We start from the raw sequence: 16,711 nt of genomic DNA, 5'->3' as shown, positions 1-16,711 counted from the left end.
TAGACATCAACATCTGAGTTTGTTACAGAAGATCTTTCTGCCATCAGGACAGAAACTGGCAACTCCAGGGCATGGCTTGTCTGACCCAGGGCCTCAGGACACGATTAAACACCTCAGTGAAGAGCTCTTCACTGATGGTGATGGGAGCACAAACTGTTGGTTTAGACAATGTTATCCAAGACCAGGTAGATCAACCCCACCCAAGTGTGTACTATCTTAAGGTGTTAGATATAACAAAGCATTTTAAAATTTAAAGCTTCTAACAAAGCCAGTTCAAGTCTAATACTTATTACAGTATCAGACCCTGATTTAAGCACTCTTGACATTTTCAGAGAATTGGAATTAATATTTTTGAGTTGGTCTGGATACTGGACTCTTAACTACTAGAGCTCCTTAGGTTATATGTTCCTATATTGCTTTTCTACTCAGTTCCTTGTCCCATCTTGGATTATAATAGGCCTCACTGCCATGAAAAGACAAAAACAAGAAAAAGAAAAGAAAAGAAAAAAGCCTCCCAAGTTTCTAAAACCAGAAATAACAGCCCCTTCTTCCTTCTCTGTTTAGGGAGAAATGTGAACACTCACCACCTTTTCCCCTCCCTCCCAACTACATAATTTTAGGACCTACTACAAAAAGGTCAAAAGGAGGTTTCAGCTTTTGTAACAAATACTATTTATTAAAAATTGCTGACTGCTGCATTAGTGCCAACAACTGCATATAATTTCAGTTCAAGCTTCATAAAATTTTAAGGCTCAGATACCAAGCTAAAAATTCCAAGCAGTTATGAAGAGGTGTGTTTAAACAGTAGTCACCATTATTTGCTTAAAGCAAAGAAATAGATTTGAGTAAAATCTGACAACCATTTCCCCCTGAACCTAACAGAAAGAGCAAAGACATTTGAAAGATTTCTCCACTTATTTATTTTGTACTGTTCCTTGGCCAGCCTTGGTTCTGCTGACTTTTATACCAGCAATAGCAAAATGAGAACAGCATGTACAGACACAGGGTAAGATGATATATGATGTTAAGGCAAGTGTGAGAGCCTCATCCCATCCCAAATCTCCGATGTAAAAGCTTCCCTCATGACTCGTAAAGTGGTGTTCAGTTTTCAGTACTGCAGCAGAGAACCAAGGAAGAGAAACCAAAACAAGCAGCAGACAAAAGAGCCGAAAGAGCAACAGACATAACCAGAGATTTATAAAACATGATCTAGAAAAGGGAGACTGACAGGAAAACCAGGATTTGTTTGATTTGTTTTTCCTCTGTCTAACAAAAAAACAAAAAGAGAAAAATAAGAAAGACACAACACTCTGCTTTAAATATCCCAAAGTTAATTGTGAAAAATCCATCTGTTCTTACTGCTACTGAGAAAGGAAGATGGACATAAATTTGGGAAGGAAATTTTAGATGTTAGTTGTAAGGTTGAACTAAGGACAACGAAGGACAGGGAAGGACTCCTTATGAGAACAAACATCCACTGGGAAAGATTTAAGAAAAACTGACCCTGTGGAAGGAAGAGCTCAATTGCCTTAAAAACTGCATTTTCAGAATTCTCATCTCACCAGGTCTACTGAGGACACCCCTCCTCAGTTCCAAGGGTTTTTTCGCTGTACTGACCAGTTTGTTTTCCTTCCCTTTAATGTGGAGCTTCTGGTAATCCCTGAACAGCATTAAGCTCTCTTGTCTTTTAATTGATCTTCCTAATCACGCTGGATGGATTAAACAAACATGGAAGAAAAACTGCTGCAGGTTCAGAGGAGAGGCACAAAGTAAACCAACCTGTTCCGTGACCTTGGAGAATCAACATCACCACAAAGCTGCCTCACTTGTGCAGAGAAATCCTCTGCCAGCTTCAGCTACGCCGGCTGAGCAGAGTACTCCTGGAACATACATAGGACTACTCTAAATGTTACTGCAACTTCCTTCCTCACCTCAGACCCACACGTGGCCCTCCCAAATTCAGTTCTGCTGGCAGGAGGTGGATTGACTTAATTGGAATGGCAGGTTTGTGAGCTTGGCTCCTGCTGGCTCAGCTGCAGTGTCTGGGGCGAGAGCGCGCAGCTCGACAGCAGCTTGTGCTCCAGGCCAGGCACTTCCAACCACTCCAGGGACAAGGACTACACTACAGAATCCTCTGGCCATGCTGGGGTCATCTGCCTCTACAAGCTTATGGTGCACTCAACAATAGCATGTTTAAAAAAAAAAGTTATTAATTTCTCTACTTCAAAATGCTTTTTCAGTTCCAAGCTCTTGGACAGAATTCTCCATTTTTGGCTTGAAACACTCCTATATCTGTCTAGAGTTTGACCAGGCAAAAACTCTCTGTAGAGCCCTGCCTGAGTTAGTACAATGTAAGTCAACTCTGTTGGAAACTGAGGCTTGGAGTTGGTATTAAACCAAAGCTGCATGTCCAGTGTAGAACAATAAGGCCTCAATCTATTAAACATTAGCTCAGCTCATCAACCAGAACCACTCCATGGGCTTGACACAATTTCACATTTCTAGTGCGGCACTAAAAATCATAGAATCAGAGAATGGGTTGGGTTGGAAGGGACCTGAAAGATCAAATCATTCCAACCCTCCAGCCACGGGCAGGAACACCTTCCACTAGAACAGGCTGCTCCAAGCCCAACCTGGCCTTGAACACCTCATCTCCACTAAGGTGCTCTACTTAATGTAGGAGGGAGAATGAGGATCATGAAGTAAAGGTGCTGATCAGGATCAGAGCAGTCAAAGAGGGACTGAGCTTGTAGCTGGCAAGACATGAAAAGAAGAAATTAATTCTAATTGACTGGGATCACAAAAAGTTTTTTATGGAAAGATTCACTTGAAAAAAATCCTCAATTTACGGCATTGCTGGTAAGCAACTACAACTTTCCAAGTGAAACTAGACCAGATGTTCAGAGCTTGCATAGCAATATAAAGCTGCCTTTTCCCAGTTTAATAGGGGAGCCCCAGATAAACTCCTATATTGTACTTTGTCACGTAGATCATGTACCATTGTGACTTACTGATATCTGCAGAACGCTGCTCTCTATGCACAGCCAAATCTAATGACCCAAAAGCATGCTCCCCCTGAAGCATGCTCCAGAAATTATAATGACTTGTCTTTAAACACCATGAGTTGGTGTGACTGTTGAGTAAAAACAATACAGGGTATATGAAAAGCAAATGTTCCTACAGGGGCTCACAGCATCCAACCAGAACTAGAATAATCTAGGAAAGTTACTGTGGAAGTCAGTAGACATTGCTGATCTACAGCCATGACATTAAAGTCCACTTTTGAAGATTTTTATTTGAGAACTGCTTGTAAGACCAGCAGTTTTATGAGTGATACCCTGTATGCTCCCTATAAAGAAAGGAGCTTGGATACCCTGTATGCTCCCTACAAAGAAAGGAGCTTGTACTGAGGTGGGTGCCAGTCTCTTCTCCCAGGTAACAAATGACAGGATGAGAGGAAATGGTTTCAAATTGCATCGGGGGTGGTTTACACTGGATATTAGGAAAAAATTTTGTTATGGAAAGGGTTGCCAAGCATTGGAACAGGCTGAACACGGAAGTGGTAAAGTCACCATCCCTGTAACTGTTCAAAAACTGTTCAGAGTTTTTGATGATATGGCACTTGAGGACATGGTTTAGAGGTGAACAAGATGGTGGTATAAGGTTGATGGCTGGACTTGGTGATCTTAGAGGTCTTTTCCAAATTTAATGATTCAAGGATCCTGTCTCAATCAGAGCAGAAGCATGTCTGGAAGAGCATAGTTTATGATGAAAAATGAATAATTTATTTTTATTAAACTTTTTTGGAAACTCTCTACCATTCATTGGGAAAGAAAAACCTTGCCTTAAGATCACAGACAGCAACACCCACCAGAGACCAAGAGCTTTGATTAACCACAAGCAAACATGGGCTACTGCAGTGTCTAGTGAGGTCACAGGGCAGCCAGCACAGTGTAATTACCTTCAAACACCACTCCTGCACAACCAGAGTGCCTGCACTGGCCTCTTCCAGAGGCTGACAAGGTTGTGGAAGCTCAGGCAACAGAGCCTGGCAGAGCCTGGCTCATTCCCAAAACAGCAGAAGCTCCATGGTGATCCTGCAGCACTCAGTTCTGGACAGTGAGGGTGTGCAAAGGCCTTTGCAATGAGAGCTTTGCAATGAGAGCTTTGTCAATGCTGAACTTTATTTCTAAGCAGACCAAGTTACCAGATTCTGAACAATCTGACAGTGAAGATCCCCGATACCTCTCTGATGTGATCCTCTGGTGCCAACTACATTCCCAACAGACCTTATTGAAAGAAGTGTATTTCACAAATTCAAGACATTAACACACAATAAAACATGTGACCATAAAAGCAACACTACTCAGGATTTTCACCATATTTTAGTTTTGTGATTCTGTGTTCCCAGTCCTATAAAATCTCTTGTTTTCTATGGGTGCTGAGTACCAGCACACCTGAAAATGCAAAAGAAACTGCAAACTTTAGCACATAAACTAGAGAAAAATTAAAAGACAATGTCCAATAAACTAAAGTGATACACTCTGCTGCAGGGTGCATCATGTATCCTATAAAACTCCACCTAAGCAAGTTGGTTTTAATCTGAATTAATTCAGAGGACTTGGGCTGCAATTAAAGGCAAACATCAACACTTTGATAAATCATCACCTTGATGTATCTTGTATACTGCAAAGAATAGTTAATTTACTAGATTTTTCATATGTTAATTTACATAGATTTTGCACAGTGTATGTTGAACTTTTCCTCTGTAGGCTTCCAACAGCATTTATAATTTAGTAATCAACTGAAATGATAACAATAACTACCACAATTTTAATTAAAGTATTTGTATTCTGCAAGCCAACTTTATTAACTGTCTTCAAAGGAAAAATAAAGATGGCAGGAAGTTTCTATGTTGTGAACTACAAAGGGAAGCAACTAGCTTGTTAAATAGATGCCTTTACTATCTCATTTCATCTTCTATATTCCCAATTTAACATATGTTAGTAGGAATGCTTTTCTTTATAAATGTATTGCTTGAAGAGAAGGAAGCAAAAGGTATTGCAGGGAACTGAAGCAGTTATTCAACACAACTGCAAGCATGGTACAACTTCAATTTCTGAAATCACTTGCTCTGCAGTGTAGCCTAGCCTTGGAAAAATACTCTGGATTTCTAAAGCTACTGGAAAGATCAGAAAATTCTGCAAAGCTAAGGTGTACCAGAGACACTGGTATACTGAGGGCACAGGGATTCACTTGCATAGACCTGAAACTCCCCATCTGTAATGCAAGAAAGTTCACATACTAATCCTCTAACACTCTTAACCCACATCAAGTAACACATTCAAGGAGACCAAAAACCTCAAAACAGAGCAATGAAAAGTATTACTAATACACGGCAGTACACTCCAACATCAGACCTACTGATGAGCTGTGCATTACTGATGATCCTGGACAGATACCCAGCCAAACAGAAGCTCTCCACAACGGCTCCACTTTGCCTCCTCAAGTTCATCAATAACAGCACAAATCTGTTTGTGATATCAGCATCCATTTGAGAAAGATAAATGTCATGTCAACATAGGCTGCCACGACTAAACCACTCAGGCAGTGAGAACAGGACAATTAGAGGAAGATGAGTGTGTGTCCACACCATCAATCCAGCCAGGAATCTCTGAGTGACAAAGACAGACCCAGAAACAGCTTGGTTTTTTTTGCACAGGATCTGCAGGGTGTCAGCAGCCCCATATGGAAGTATTAGACAGTGACTTCCCCATGTGCAGCTGTGCCAAATATCATTACACTCTCATGGTTTTTTCGCCCTAAAAATCTTAGTGCACTATAAATGGGAAGAAGCAGCCCCCAAAACTGACCAACATCAGTTGCTGCTGCTGGTAAACTCTCTTTTACAGTTTCTTCTCTTCTCACAAAGACAGCTAAGAGTACAAGCAAGTGTCTTGGGGTACCGAAAGCTGATCTAATATCCCTGCTTTTCATTAAGCTTGTCTGATACTTCCCATTAAAATATCTATTTCAACTGATATTGCTTTCAGACAATTTTAATTGGAAAAACATTAAAATGAAGGTGGGTTTTTCATTGCTGATAATGGGGTAGGAAAAAAAAGTCTGTGCTTTTTTATTGCATATTCATTTGTTCATTAAACTGCTATGCTTTTTATTTATTGTTTAAGAATCGATTCAGCAGGTGAGCTATGCTTAAAAAACCTGTATATCTTCCTTTTAGGAAGGGCCTTTTAGGGTCAAGCCACAGAGCTGCACTAAACTGCATTTTGCACACACTTGGGAGAGATTTTCAGGTCAAATTTAACTTTGCACAGAGTCCACCTGCACTCAACAACAGTGACTTGTGAGAGGCAGCACAGTGCTCACTGCACCTGCAGGCACGGGGCTCTGCTGGCCCCACTGGGGTGGTATTTTGGAACACAGGAAAATGGGAAAGCAGGATTGTGTGTGGAATTGCACCAAGCCATCAGTCTCATCCAGCAGCACTCTGATCTCCCAGGGGATGGAGCTACATTAGCCAGAGTCTCATGACTGCAGTGACTGATAACAGACACAGAAGGGGTCAGGCTGGAAGGGACCACAGTGGCTCATCTGGTCCAATCCCCCTGGGTGGATTGGACCAGATGAGCCACTGGGTCATCCCAGAGCACAGGGCACAGGATTGTGTCCAGACAGTTCTGGAATAATTCCAGTGAGGGAGACTCCACAGCCTCTCTGGACAATCTGTTCAGGGCTTGGTCACTGCACAAGAAAGAAGTTGTTCCTCGTGTCCAGGTGGAACTCACTGGGATCAGTCCCTGCCCGTTCCCCTGGTGCCATTGCTGGGCCCTGGAGCAGAGCCTGGGCCCTGCTCGGAGCCCTCCCTGCACACAGGGACACCCAGGGCTGAGGGCCCCTCTCAGCTGTGTCTCCTCTCCAGGCTGAACAGCCCCAGCTCCCTCAGCCTTTCCTCCTCAGGGAGATGCTCCAGGCCCTCCAGCATCTTTGCCACCCAGCACTGGACCCACCCCAGGAGCTCCATGTCTCTCTTGTCACAGTAAGCCCAGAACTGGACACAGCACCCCAGATGTGCCTCCCAGGGCTGAGCAGAGGGGCAGGATCTCCTTCCTCAGCCTGATGGGACACAGCTAACAGGATTTTGTTAACTGTCTTTCACAGAGTCCCATGCAAAGCTGGCAGAAAATAAAACCTTTCCTTTTTTTTTTTTGGCAAGACCTCTGATTTGTATTTTGCTTCCTGGGTGACTGTCTTATGACTGCAGAGCAAAGACCATTTAGAACAAACATACATGAGATTGATAAATGATAAACTTGACCTTACTTTGCTTCAGTATCCTTCATATGCATTCCACCACCAACTACTCATTCAAATATTGGGAAGAGAAGGACAGAAATCAACAGCACAAGAAAGCCCACACAGAAGTAACCAATTTAGACTGCAGAAACAGTGCACAGGATAAAGACACAGGGCCACACACCAAACAATTAAGAGAAAACAAAATATTCAAGAGCTACTCATTAAGCAAGTACCATCCACCCTGTGCAGTAAATGAGTCTGTGGAAAAACTAAGCTGCAATCATGAAATTAAAGACTGTCTTAAAAAGCATATGCACAGGCAAATTAAGGCTGTTCGTGCATTCCCTAACTTGGACTGTTTGACTTTGCAACTTTAATAATGCCCTTCTAATGTCGTTTTGGACCTAAGACATTTAAATTTCAAAAGGATTTGTACACAAATTAGGTGCAGCCCTCTGACTTCTGGCGCGCTGCCATGCAGGGCCAGGCTGCTGCTGAGCTCCCACACGGGTTTGGGAAAGCAGAGCAAGTGAGAGCCTGGCAGGCAGCGCTGGGCAGGGCAATGGTGCTCTCTGCTGGGTGAGCAGCAGCACGACAGGAGCTCTGGAGTTCATACTTAACCCCTACTACCGGGCTACAGGCAGGTGAACTGCTCCTGGCCCGGGGCTGGGCTAACAGCTGAGGGATCTGCACATGGACAGCGCTCTTGACTGACAGACTTCACAAAACACACACTCACGCTGTATTTCACATGTATGAATCAAGTGAAAATTCAGCCTTTCTGGCCTCTCTAGTTATTTCTGGGGTAGCAGCTGTTTGGGTAGGTTTACTTCTAGCTACTGTAGCTATGTTAATGTTAAATACAAAAAACCTTTTTTTGAAAAGTTTCCTTTTACCACAAGAAAAAAAATAATCTGATTCCTGCAGAATTTAGAGAGACTTTTTAGGCTAAAGCAGTATTTTAGAAAACATTTATGTCTTACTGCAAGTCAGAACAAACATGTTCTATGGGAAGAAACTTTCAGACCAGCTTACTTGTTATTATAAAATGTTGTCTATTTTTGGTTTTTTGTATGGAGCATTTGGGTGAAAATCTAGAGAGAGGACTGGGCAAGGGAAATCAGTGTCAAAGTGAAATGGGATCACAAACATCCATTGTTCTCTTTTTTGGAGGGAATCTCTGGAACTGGGAAAAGATGCCAGCCTGGCAAGAATTCCAAGACTATCTAACCTTCATGTATGTAACAGTCAGTCAGAAACCAAACACTGAGTTGGAAAGAGAACTTGAGAGGAACTTTGGCACAGAGATTTTTTTTTAAGCATCTTTCTCTGAGGTTTCTCTTCACACTGGCCACAATCAAGTGCAAACTGAGAAAGATCTGATCCACTCACAGCAGAGATTAAGAAAACATAAAAAAAATCCACATGTAATTAACAGACAGCAGAACCTGATCTTCTCTCCAGTAGAGAATGGACTGGATGAACCATGTTACAGCTAATAGTGCAGAGAGAAACTTTGTGTGGGAATACTCTGTGTGGGGATATTGTAAGGAGGAAGATGAGAGAAGGTGATTTAAGCACCTCAACAACATCTATAAACTCCCTAGGAAAATTCCTCAACAACCAACCTTTTCAAATTAATCCCTTCAAAAGACCTGACTGAACTCCTACAAAGGAAAACATAAAAAAACACACAAGGAAACTCAAAAAACCAGGAGGTGCAAAAGGCAGAAAAAAGTGACACTGACCTCGAGTCTCTTTTCAAGTGACTCTATCCTGTCTTTTTTGCTGGCCAAGTTAGCCCTTGTGTAGCGGCTCTGTCCAGGCAGGTACAACACTTGGCTGTAACATTCTTCCCACACCTGGTTGTAAGCTTCACTTGACAGCTCTCCGTGCCCCATTCCTTGCTTTACCACCTCCATCTCTTGTGCCAGGAGATCCTGTGCCTGTTGGAAAGGATGAGAGAAGTTGCAGTTACAATACACAGGATACAAGGAAATTTCTCTTCTTTTCAAACCTTCAGCGTGCAATTCATGGGGGCAGCTTTTCTTTTCATACTCAAAGCTCACCATCAGGTTAAGCTAACTATGAAATCGAACACAGATGCTGTGGATTACAAATGAACCCCAGGCTAGAAGGCTCCTCACAGCACAACTATCCCTCATTTTATATAATTTGGCCAAACCTGACATCACTGTGGCGTGGCTAATGAAAGCTGTGGCACAGCAAGATACTTCATCTCGCTGCACAAGAACAGAGATAAAAGCAGGGACCTTGAGGGGAGGGAGAATTGTACAGACAGAAGCAGCTGTCCTATGAAACAAAAATCACTTTTCATTTCCTTTTGCTTGCCCTTCTCCACACAACCTGGAAAGTCAAGTCTAAACATTCCCGGGTGAGCTCTGCTGCAGGAAACACAACCCTGACTGTAACTAACAGGTTCTGCGGCTGAAGAACTGGTGAGATATGAGCACTCTGCTGCTTCCAGTTTACTTTACAAAGTTTACAATGAACCAAAAAGATTCCTGTTGGTCTCACAACTCTTAATATTTCTGACAAAGAGCATGGCCCACAAAACTACACAGGCACCTACGTCCTTCTGATTTTTATGAATAACTAAAAGACTAAAGCATCTTTGCCAATCTAGACTTCATTTGGTTTTAAGAGCATGTCCATGTCTTCTCTTTCAACAGCATTTACAGGTGCAGCACAAATTTCCCTATCAGCAGTAGCTATCTTACTGCAAACAGCTGTTATGCTTTGTAACTGCACACTGACCAGGTAGAAATTCAGGTATCACCAGATTAGATGATTCCACAGATACTGGGGAAAAGAAAATTAATTACTTGTTCTTGATGGTCAAGCCAGATAAAACAGGAGTAACACAACCACACCTGACAAAGCTAAAGCTATAAATTTCAATTAGCTAAGATTAGTACACTGTGAGGAACTACTTGAGGGTATTTACTTGTGGCTCCAGGAGCTCAGCACACCTTGCCCAGCACACCTTGCCCAGCACCACTGCTAATCCTTCCCAAAAGAGAACTGCACATCAAGAAAAGAAAGGAGTATTTTATGAAATGGTTTTAGGATGAAGATGTTCTAAAAACAAATGAAGTAAAGCAAAATAAAAAAGCCTCAGGACGAGATCACAGAGATAGGAAAAATGTCTGGTTTGAACTGGATTTTAGACAAGAGGGAATATTGTGCTGAATGTTAGTGAGGAAGTAGGAGCAGGGATAAAAAAAAACTTCTGCCCATCAGTTAGGAGACAAAACTTCCAGGGACTTTAAAAAAAAGTTTCCAGACAAAAACTACTGGACCGTGTAATAGTCTCTAAGGGAAGTGATAGCAAACCTGATTCTTGCTGCACTTCAAAACAGCCAGAGAAAGCAGTTGGAGAACATTCCTCAGGGAACAATCTGACACTGGCAGGACAGTGAAATTCATGATCTAACTGTATTTTCCATCTTTAACGTCTCCTGGTAAGAGATCTTGAAGTATAATTTTTCATTTCACAGCAAATTGGAAGTACATACTGTTCAGTGTTTCTCCTTTTAGGCTCTACATTCATTGGTCAGATATGGTCATGGATGTGGATTTAAAATCTGCTTGTGTATCTTTAGAGTCATAAAGGAGTAAGGGATTTAGGTGCAGAGATACAACAGGTATTGTCAGAGGACAAGTCTAAAGAGACAGACAACTTGGTGGCACGTGATTTTGCTCTTTTCACTCATTTTTATTCCTGTAGGCATTTGGTCAAAGGTTACTGGCAGAGCTTCACAGGTGAAGCTCTTTGAAACAGCTAAACCACAGAATTGCCTATCTGTCACTTGGCAGCAAAAGGCAACATCTGTAGCTGCTTAAATAAATGAACACCCTGAACTGGAACCCTGGTCCAGAGCTGCTGTTTAACTTGGGATTACAATGCAAAACAGGACACAGTGCCCAGGCCGCCCACTCACCGCAGCCAGCCATGGCCCAATCTGCCTGCTCAGCACTTCTGGACCAGGTATGGCTGCAAGATCAGCTGCCACAGCCCAGCAGGCTCTGCACCAGCACAGCTTGCCTGGATTGAGCTTGACCAACATAATTAAACAACCTGATTTGCTGCTCTGAGGTACAAGGTGACTAACATTGTCCTCTTTGGTCTGCATTGTTTTGAAGAAAATGCTTTGTAATTCTGGATTAATTCAAATCCAGAGGCAGCAGAAGGTGGGTATCACACCTGGTTAATGCCTCAATGATTTAACAGCAATTTACAGAAATGGGAAAGTAGAATTTGGTAACTGTTGGGATATTATTGCTCTTACCCTTATTTAAAAGGATAAGCAACCACAAAACATTCAAATTTGTATCTCAGTGACAACGTCTATGGGCAAATACAGCATCCTCATCATTCTGCTGAAAGGCCAGATTAACATCAGCTCACAGAAAGCAGAATGTGCACTTAAATCATCCTTACTTATTAACTAATCCTTACCTAATGCTTGACAGTGCTGGGTTAATGATCAAACCTGATTATCTTAGAGGTCTTTTCCAAACCCAACAACTCTTATGATTACAGCCCTTCATAACAACCCTCAGTTGAATTCTGTGCAGGCTTTTTTCCCCAGTATTACAGAACTATGCCCTAGGGAGACTTTAGGTCTCCTTAGGCCACACAATTCTCACCTTCTTGAGATCCTCTTTGGAGAACTTCTCATAAGGATTTTGTTCCAAGTAAGCCATGTGCTCTGCATTGTTGCTTCCAAATCCTGGGCCTTTGCCTTTCTTTCCAGTAAACTGTTCTCCAAATGGATGGTGTAAAAGGTCAAAATGAAGCATGGTAATCATCTCTTTCTTTATGAGTTCTTCACTTTTCTGCAAGTCTGTTAGGGGTGGTTCCACATTTAAGGGTCTCAGTATTGTTTCATTAACCTGTCCAGAAATAAAAAAGTTTGTAAATATAATATACAACAAAAATATTAAGTATTCAAGTATGAATTTTATGTATTAGTTAAACCCCAGTGGAGGTGCCAAAACCCTTGTGACACATGCAGCAATCTCAACATCTGTGCAGACAAAATACCACATGACAACTCTGCTGGGAAAGTTTCCTCAAAATCAGCATAGACAAAGACTTCACTCTCTCATGATTTCCTTTGACTGTATTTCCTCCTATAATGGCTAAAGCCTTTATTTTTAGTTTTTGTTCCTTAACAATGAATTTTGTTTCCACTTACTTCTGAGGGCCGTGGTAGATTCTTCTGCACAGCTTTGTGCATTCTCTTCAGCTCCTTGGCACGCTCTGCTTCTCGGAGAGCCTAAACAAACAAGCCAAGTGTTATTCCAGCCACTGTTAACACAATCAGATGCTGCCTAAGAATGTATGTGATAGAAAAACTAATTGATTATTGCAGCAAAGATTCCTTCCAGTATACAGACTTTATGTTACTAAGCCACAGCTAAATAATGTGATGACAATGTAATTCACTGTCTCTAAAGTGAATGGGAAGAGTACAGCAGATTAACTCCAAGAGAAGGAGATCTTCAAAAGTCATTTCCAGGCATCAAATTCTCCTTCAATCTCAACTGCAGAAAGATTTGGTTCTATACACATTTCTCTTTGTGTGACAGCTGCTCTAATTCTTCAGACATTAAATCCACCAGGAAAAGGAAGACTCTTAAATTAGCAGCCATGACTCTGTTTCTCATCTTCAAAGACTTAAAGTACGTATTTCGCTAAAACAATATTGTTAAAGTGGGCAAACAGGAGAGAGTTCTTTTTACAATACACTTTCAAGCAATAAATGACATGAAAAGCCAGTGTTGTCAGGAACTTCAGGAACAACGACCAACATCTTCCATGTTCTAATTCCAGCTTGTCACATCTTCACTTGAAGGCAGGATGCTCTTCTCTTGTATGATGGTACAACTCAGATTCTTTCCTCTATTCTACACACATATATTACTTGTATTTATTCAGACTTTTTATTAGGGTATGTATGCACAAGACATACAAATACATGTATAAAACACGTTCCTCCCCAAATAGGACTCATGAGGAATCAAATTCTGAGAAATGCTTATCCCATTTAAAAAACAAAGCATAGGATTTTTAAAAATATTTTGTTCACTTGTCAAGGCACAGCCATTGTTAAAAAGTTCTCTGGAGCAAAAAATCTCATTTATTTTCATAAAAAATGCATATTTATATAAGGTATATAATGGAAAGAGATTTGCAACACAAAATTCAGGCTTAGCAATAAATAGAAAAGGAACTGTTTTTAGAAAGATTTAAAGTGTCTCTGGTTACTGGCCAGTACAGCCATTTAACTGGCAGAATTTAGGCTTGTACTTTATCCAGCCTTCCTTGATTCTAAACCAAACCAAAACAACAGGGACTCATTCACAACTTGGCTGTCTGGGTAATGTTCTGATAGTGGCCATGGGTGCCAATTCCCTGCATGGCAGATTTTTATCTGTGTGCTACCAGCTTGCTTAAGTTTGCATACACCTGTCCAACCTTTCACAAACAGCAACTTTTAACCTTGAGAGAATAACCTGAACCTGAAAAAAAGGCACAGTTCTTATGTGCTTAAAATCAAGGAAGTGCCACTGTAGAAAAAAGCTTTTAATTAAATTTTTATCTTCTGGGGGGACAAACACAGCAGGTAGGACACAGCCACTCTTAGGGACTTCATGCTAGAAAACTATGTGATACATAGCATTAAGAAATTAAGAAAATTATTTAGAGAGAAAACGGATTTGGCCTCTGTGTGTGTATACTCTGATAGCAACAAAAAAAATAGATAAATTTCTCTTTGCTATCCTGTAGAAGCTGTACCTCTCCCATTGAAGAGGGAGTGTGAAACGATGGGAACCATACAAGGAACACATTCTATTTTACACAAAAAGCACCATCCACATCTCACACACTGACCTGCTTGCGCGCTTCTATATCAGCAGCATCTTCTACAAAGGTTTCATCTACTTCATGTTCTTCAAGTTCCTTTTCTGCATTTTCAGGCAGAACAATCTCAAAGTCATTCTTTGGAGCAGGGAGGGCCATGAGCCCCATGCGCAGGTGCTCCCGAGACTCCCTCTCCTGTGGGAAGAGCAGGGAGATGTGATGCTTCTGGATTCATACCCTGAATGCAGTGCAAAGCCCTGAGTGCAACACAGACTCCATTAATCTGCATTAACAGACAGGAACAACACACTAATTATTCCCTGGCCACCTCAGTCTGCTGCAAAGCCAGAAAGCACCAGATCTGGAAACCAGGGGAGTCCACCAGGGATTTGAAGCCTCAGTTTCCCTTCCAGCAGTAAAAAAACTTTTTACCATAAAAGAGAGAACCAAAGTATAACTACATAAAACAAACCTTCTCCTTCAAGCTAAGAGGAGCTCTGGAATTTTGAACTTGAAGAGTTTTTTTTGTGAGAACATGGCAAACACTTGGGGTGCGTATCTTAGCTAGGCCAAAAAGAAAACTGCCAATAGCTCAGGTGGGAGATCTCAAAGCCACAGTGGAGGCTGCAGAATCAGCCACATAAAAGGAGTTCCCAAGGTGCTACCTATTAGGTATATGCCCTTTTATACCATGTCTAATTGGCAGGGCCCATCTGGCTGAATCTCCAAGAATGGAAACATCTGTTGCCAAAGGTAATGAAAGAGTCTGGATGGGACTCGGATTTCTGAACATCTCAAATCCCAGTCCTCCTAATGGCAAAAATTAAACTCCTTTAGCTCAGTGTTGTCAACACGGCAGACTGATGAAAAGGTCCTGTAGGTAAATCAGGAAGTCAAGATGGTGAGGAATTTGAGGATTGTGTAGGATTGCAAGAAAAATGAATCTTTGCTCAAGATGCATTTCCTACTCAGCTTCAAAGATAGAAATAGGATGGAAACTTAACTATGCCTTCTCCAAAAAACAGTTTTAGTGTGTTTACTGAGCACACTGAAAGCCATTCTAAGCAGCAAGACTTTTGTTCTTTTAAATAAAGATTGCATTTTATTATGCAATGAGGACAGACCTGTAGACAAGTGGAAGAAAAAACATTCATTGTAAAATAAAATTCTTTCCAGCAGATGAGAACTAAAAACCTGAAAATTAATAAAGCACAGATTTCCACTTCTGAAGTACTACTTACCATTTGTTTTGCATAGGATGGGTCACTGTAATCTGCCATTCCCTCTTCGGGGTTGATGTTCAGTTTATCCCGCAGGGGAGTTCTCCCAGGAGTTGTGCCAAGTGCAGGTTTGGGAGTCAGTCCTCCTCGAGGAGTTAAGCCCTCTGACCCCTGAGAGGGTGTTCTAGTGAAGTGCAATTAGTCATTAGTTTTTCATAAAGAACTCTACTTACAGAAGTTTGAATGTTGGGAAAAGTTACACAAACACAGTCTATACATTCAATCTAGTTTCTTTTGTTCTTGGGAGGCAGTGAAACTGTAAAGTGCAATTACAAGAATACTAAAAACAAATTGTTTAAGCAAGTCAAGGTGCAACCAAGGTCCTGTCAAGATGATATCATGGCACATTATCATTTTAAGAGAAGCTTCAGGAACTCCACCAACACAAACTCCCACTGCTGCTTTTGAGAGAAGAGCTTATCCAGTCACCAGGCATTATTCTGGGATACAGTAATCAGGGTTGAATTGCAAGCTCTGATTTCCCCACCACCTGGGCAAATCATTCACTCTGAAATCATCTGGCCCAACAGCTGTCCCATGCTGCAACTGAATGGGCCATCCTAAATGCCTCTGCTTTCACTGACTATTGAAGAAGTAATTACATTATAATAATTACTTCTAAGTATCTATAGTTAGGCAACAGGGATTAAGTCTTAAATTTTGTTGGCCACAATTGCTTCTCCTCTAGACTAGGAAGGAATATTGTTCTCTATCCCAATGACCTACTACATGAATGAGGGAATACAAGGGCGTGGATTTTCCCACTGATAGAGCATTTCTGCAAGCAAGCCAAGTTGACCCACAGGTAACATATTTATATGTGCAAACCTGAACTTCAGAAGCTAAAAAAAACCACCACAAAAATCCCAAATAACAAAATTAGAGCATCTCTACTTTTTAAGATATAAAATAATGCAAATCAACAGCCAGATCACTCCAGGTCAAATTCTACATTCATTTTGCACCACATTGACACCAACAGATCTTACAAAAAAGCACTCATTGCTGGAACTGCTTTTTTAATTAAAAGATCAGCTTCTGAACAAAATAAAGCTGCTTTGGAAAAGCTGCCATAAAGGTCCTTTTTATTTCATTCTCCACTTTTCCTACTAACATGATACAAGTAAAATTAGAACCTAAGTGGAAAAACCTGACATGCAAAATGTACCAATTGTAACATGTTTTAGCTGTATGGTATTTGACATTTGTGGGATAT

The 16,711-nt window shown here is 41.3% G+C and overlaps 1 protein-coding gene across 1 annotated transcript in view; it reads right to left on the bottom strand.

Annotated features, from left to right (window-relative positions):
- Positions 1–16,711, bottom strand: part of CDC5L (cell division cycle 5 like) — a 31,390-nt gene that overhangs the window by 4,221 nt on the left and 10,458 nt on the right. The window contains exons 10-14 of the mRNA XM_064411661.1: positions 15,457–15,619; positions 14,246–14,410; positions 12,546–12,626; positions 11,995–12,240; positions 9,069–9,266 (exon numbers count right to left, since the gene is read on the bottom strand). Of these exons, the coding sequence (XP_064267731.1) occupies positions 9,069–9,266; positions 11,995–12,240; positions 12,546–12,626; positions 14,246–14,410; positions 15,457–15,619 (853 nt within the window). The remainder of the gene's footprint in view (positions 1–9,068; positions 9,267–11,994; positions 12,241–12,545; positions 12,627–14,245; positions 14,411–15,456; positions 15,620–16,711) is intronic.

The sequence above is a fragment of the Passer domesticus genome, chromosome 3, assembly GCF_036417665.1.
Source record: "Passer domesticus isolate bPasDom1 chromosome 3, bPasDom1.hap1, whole genome shotgun sequence".
NCBI classification, from domain to species: domain Eukaryota; kingdom Metazoa; phylum Chordata; class Aves; order Passeriformes; family Passeridae; genus Passer; species Passer domesticus.
The sequence above is the reverse complement of the archived record's forward strand: the minus strand, read 5'-3'. Positions and strand labels throughout refer to the sequence as shown.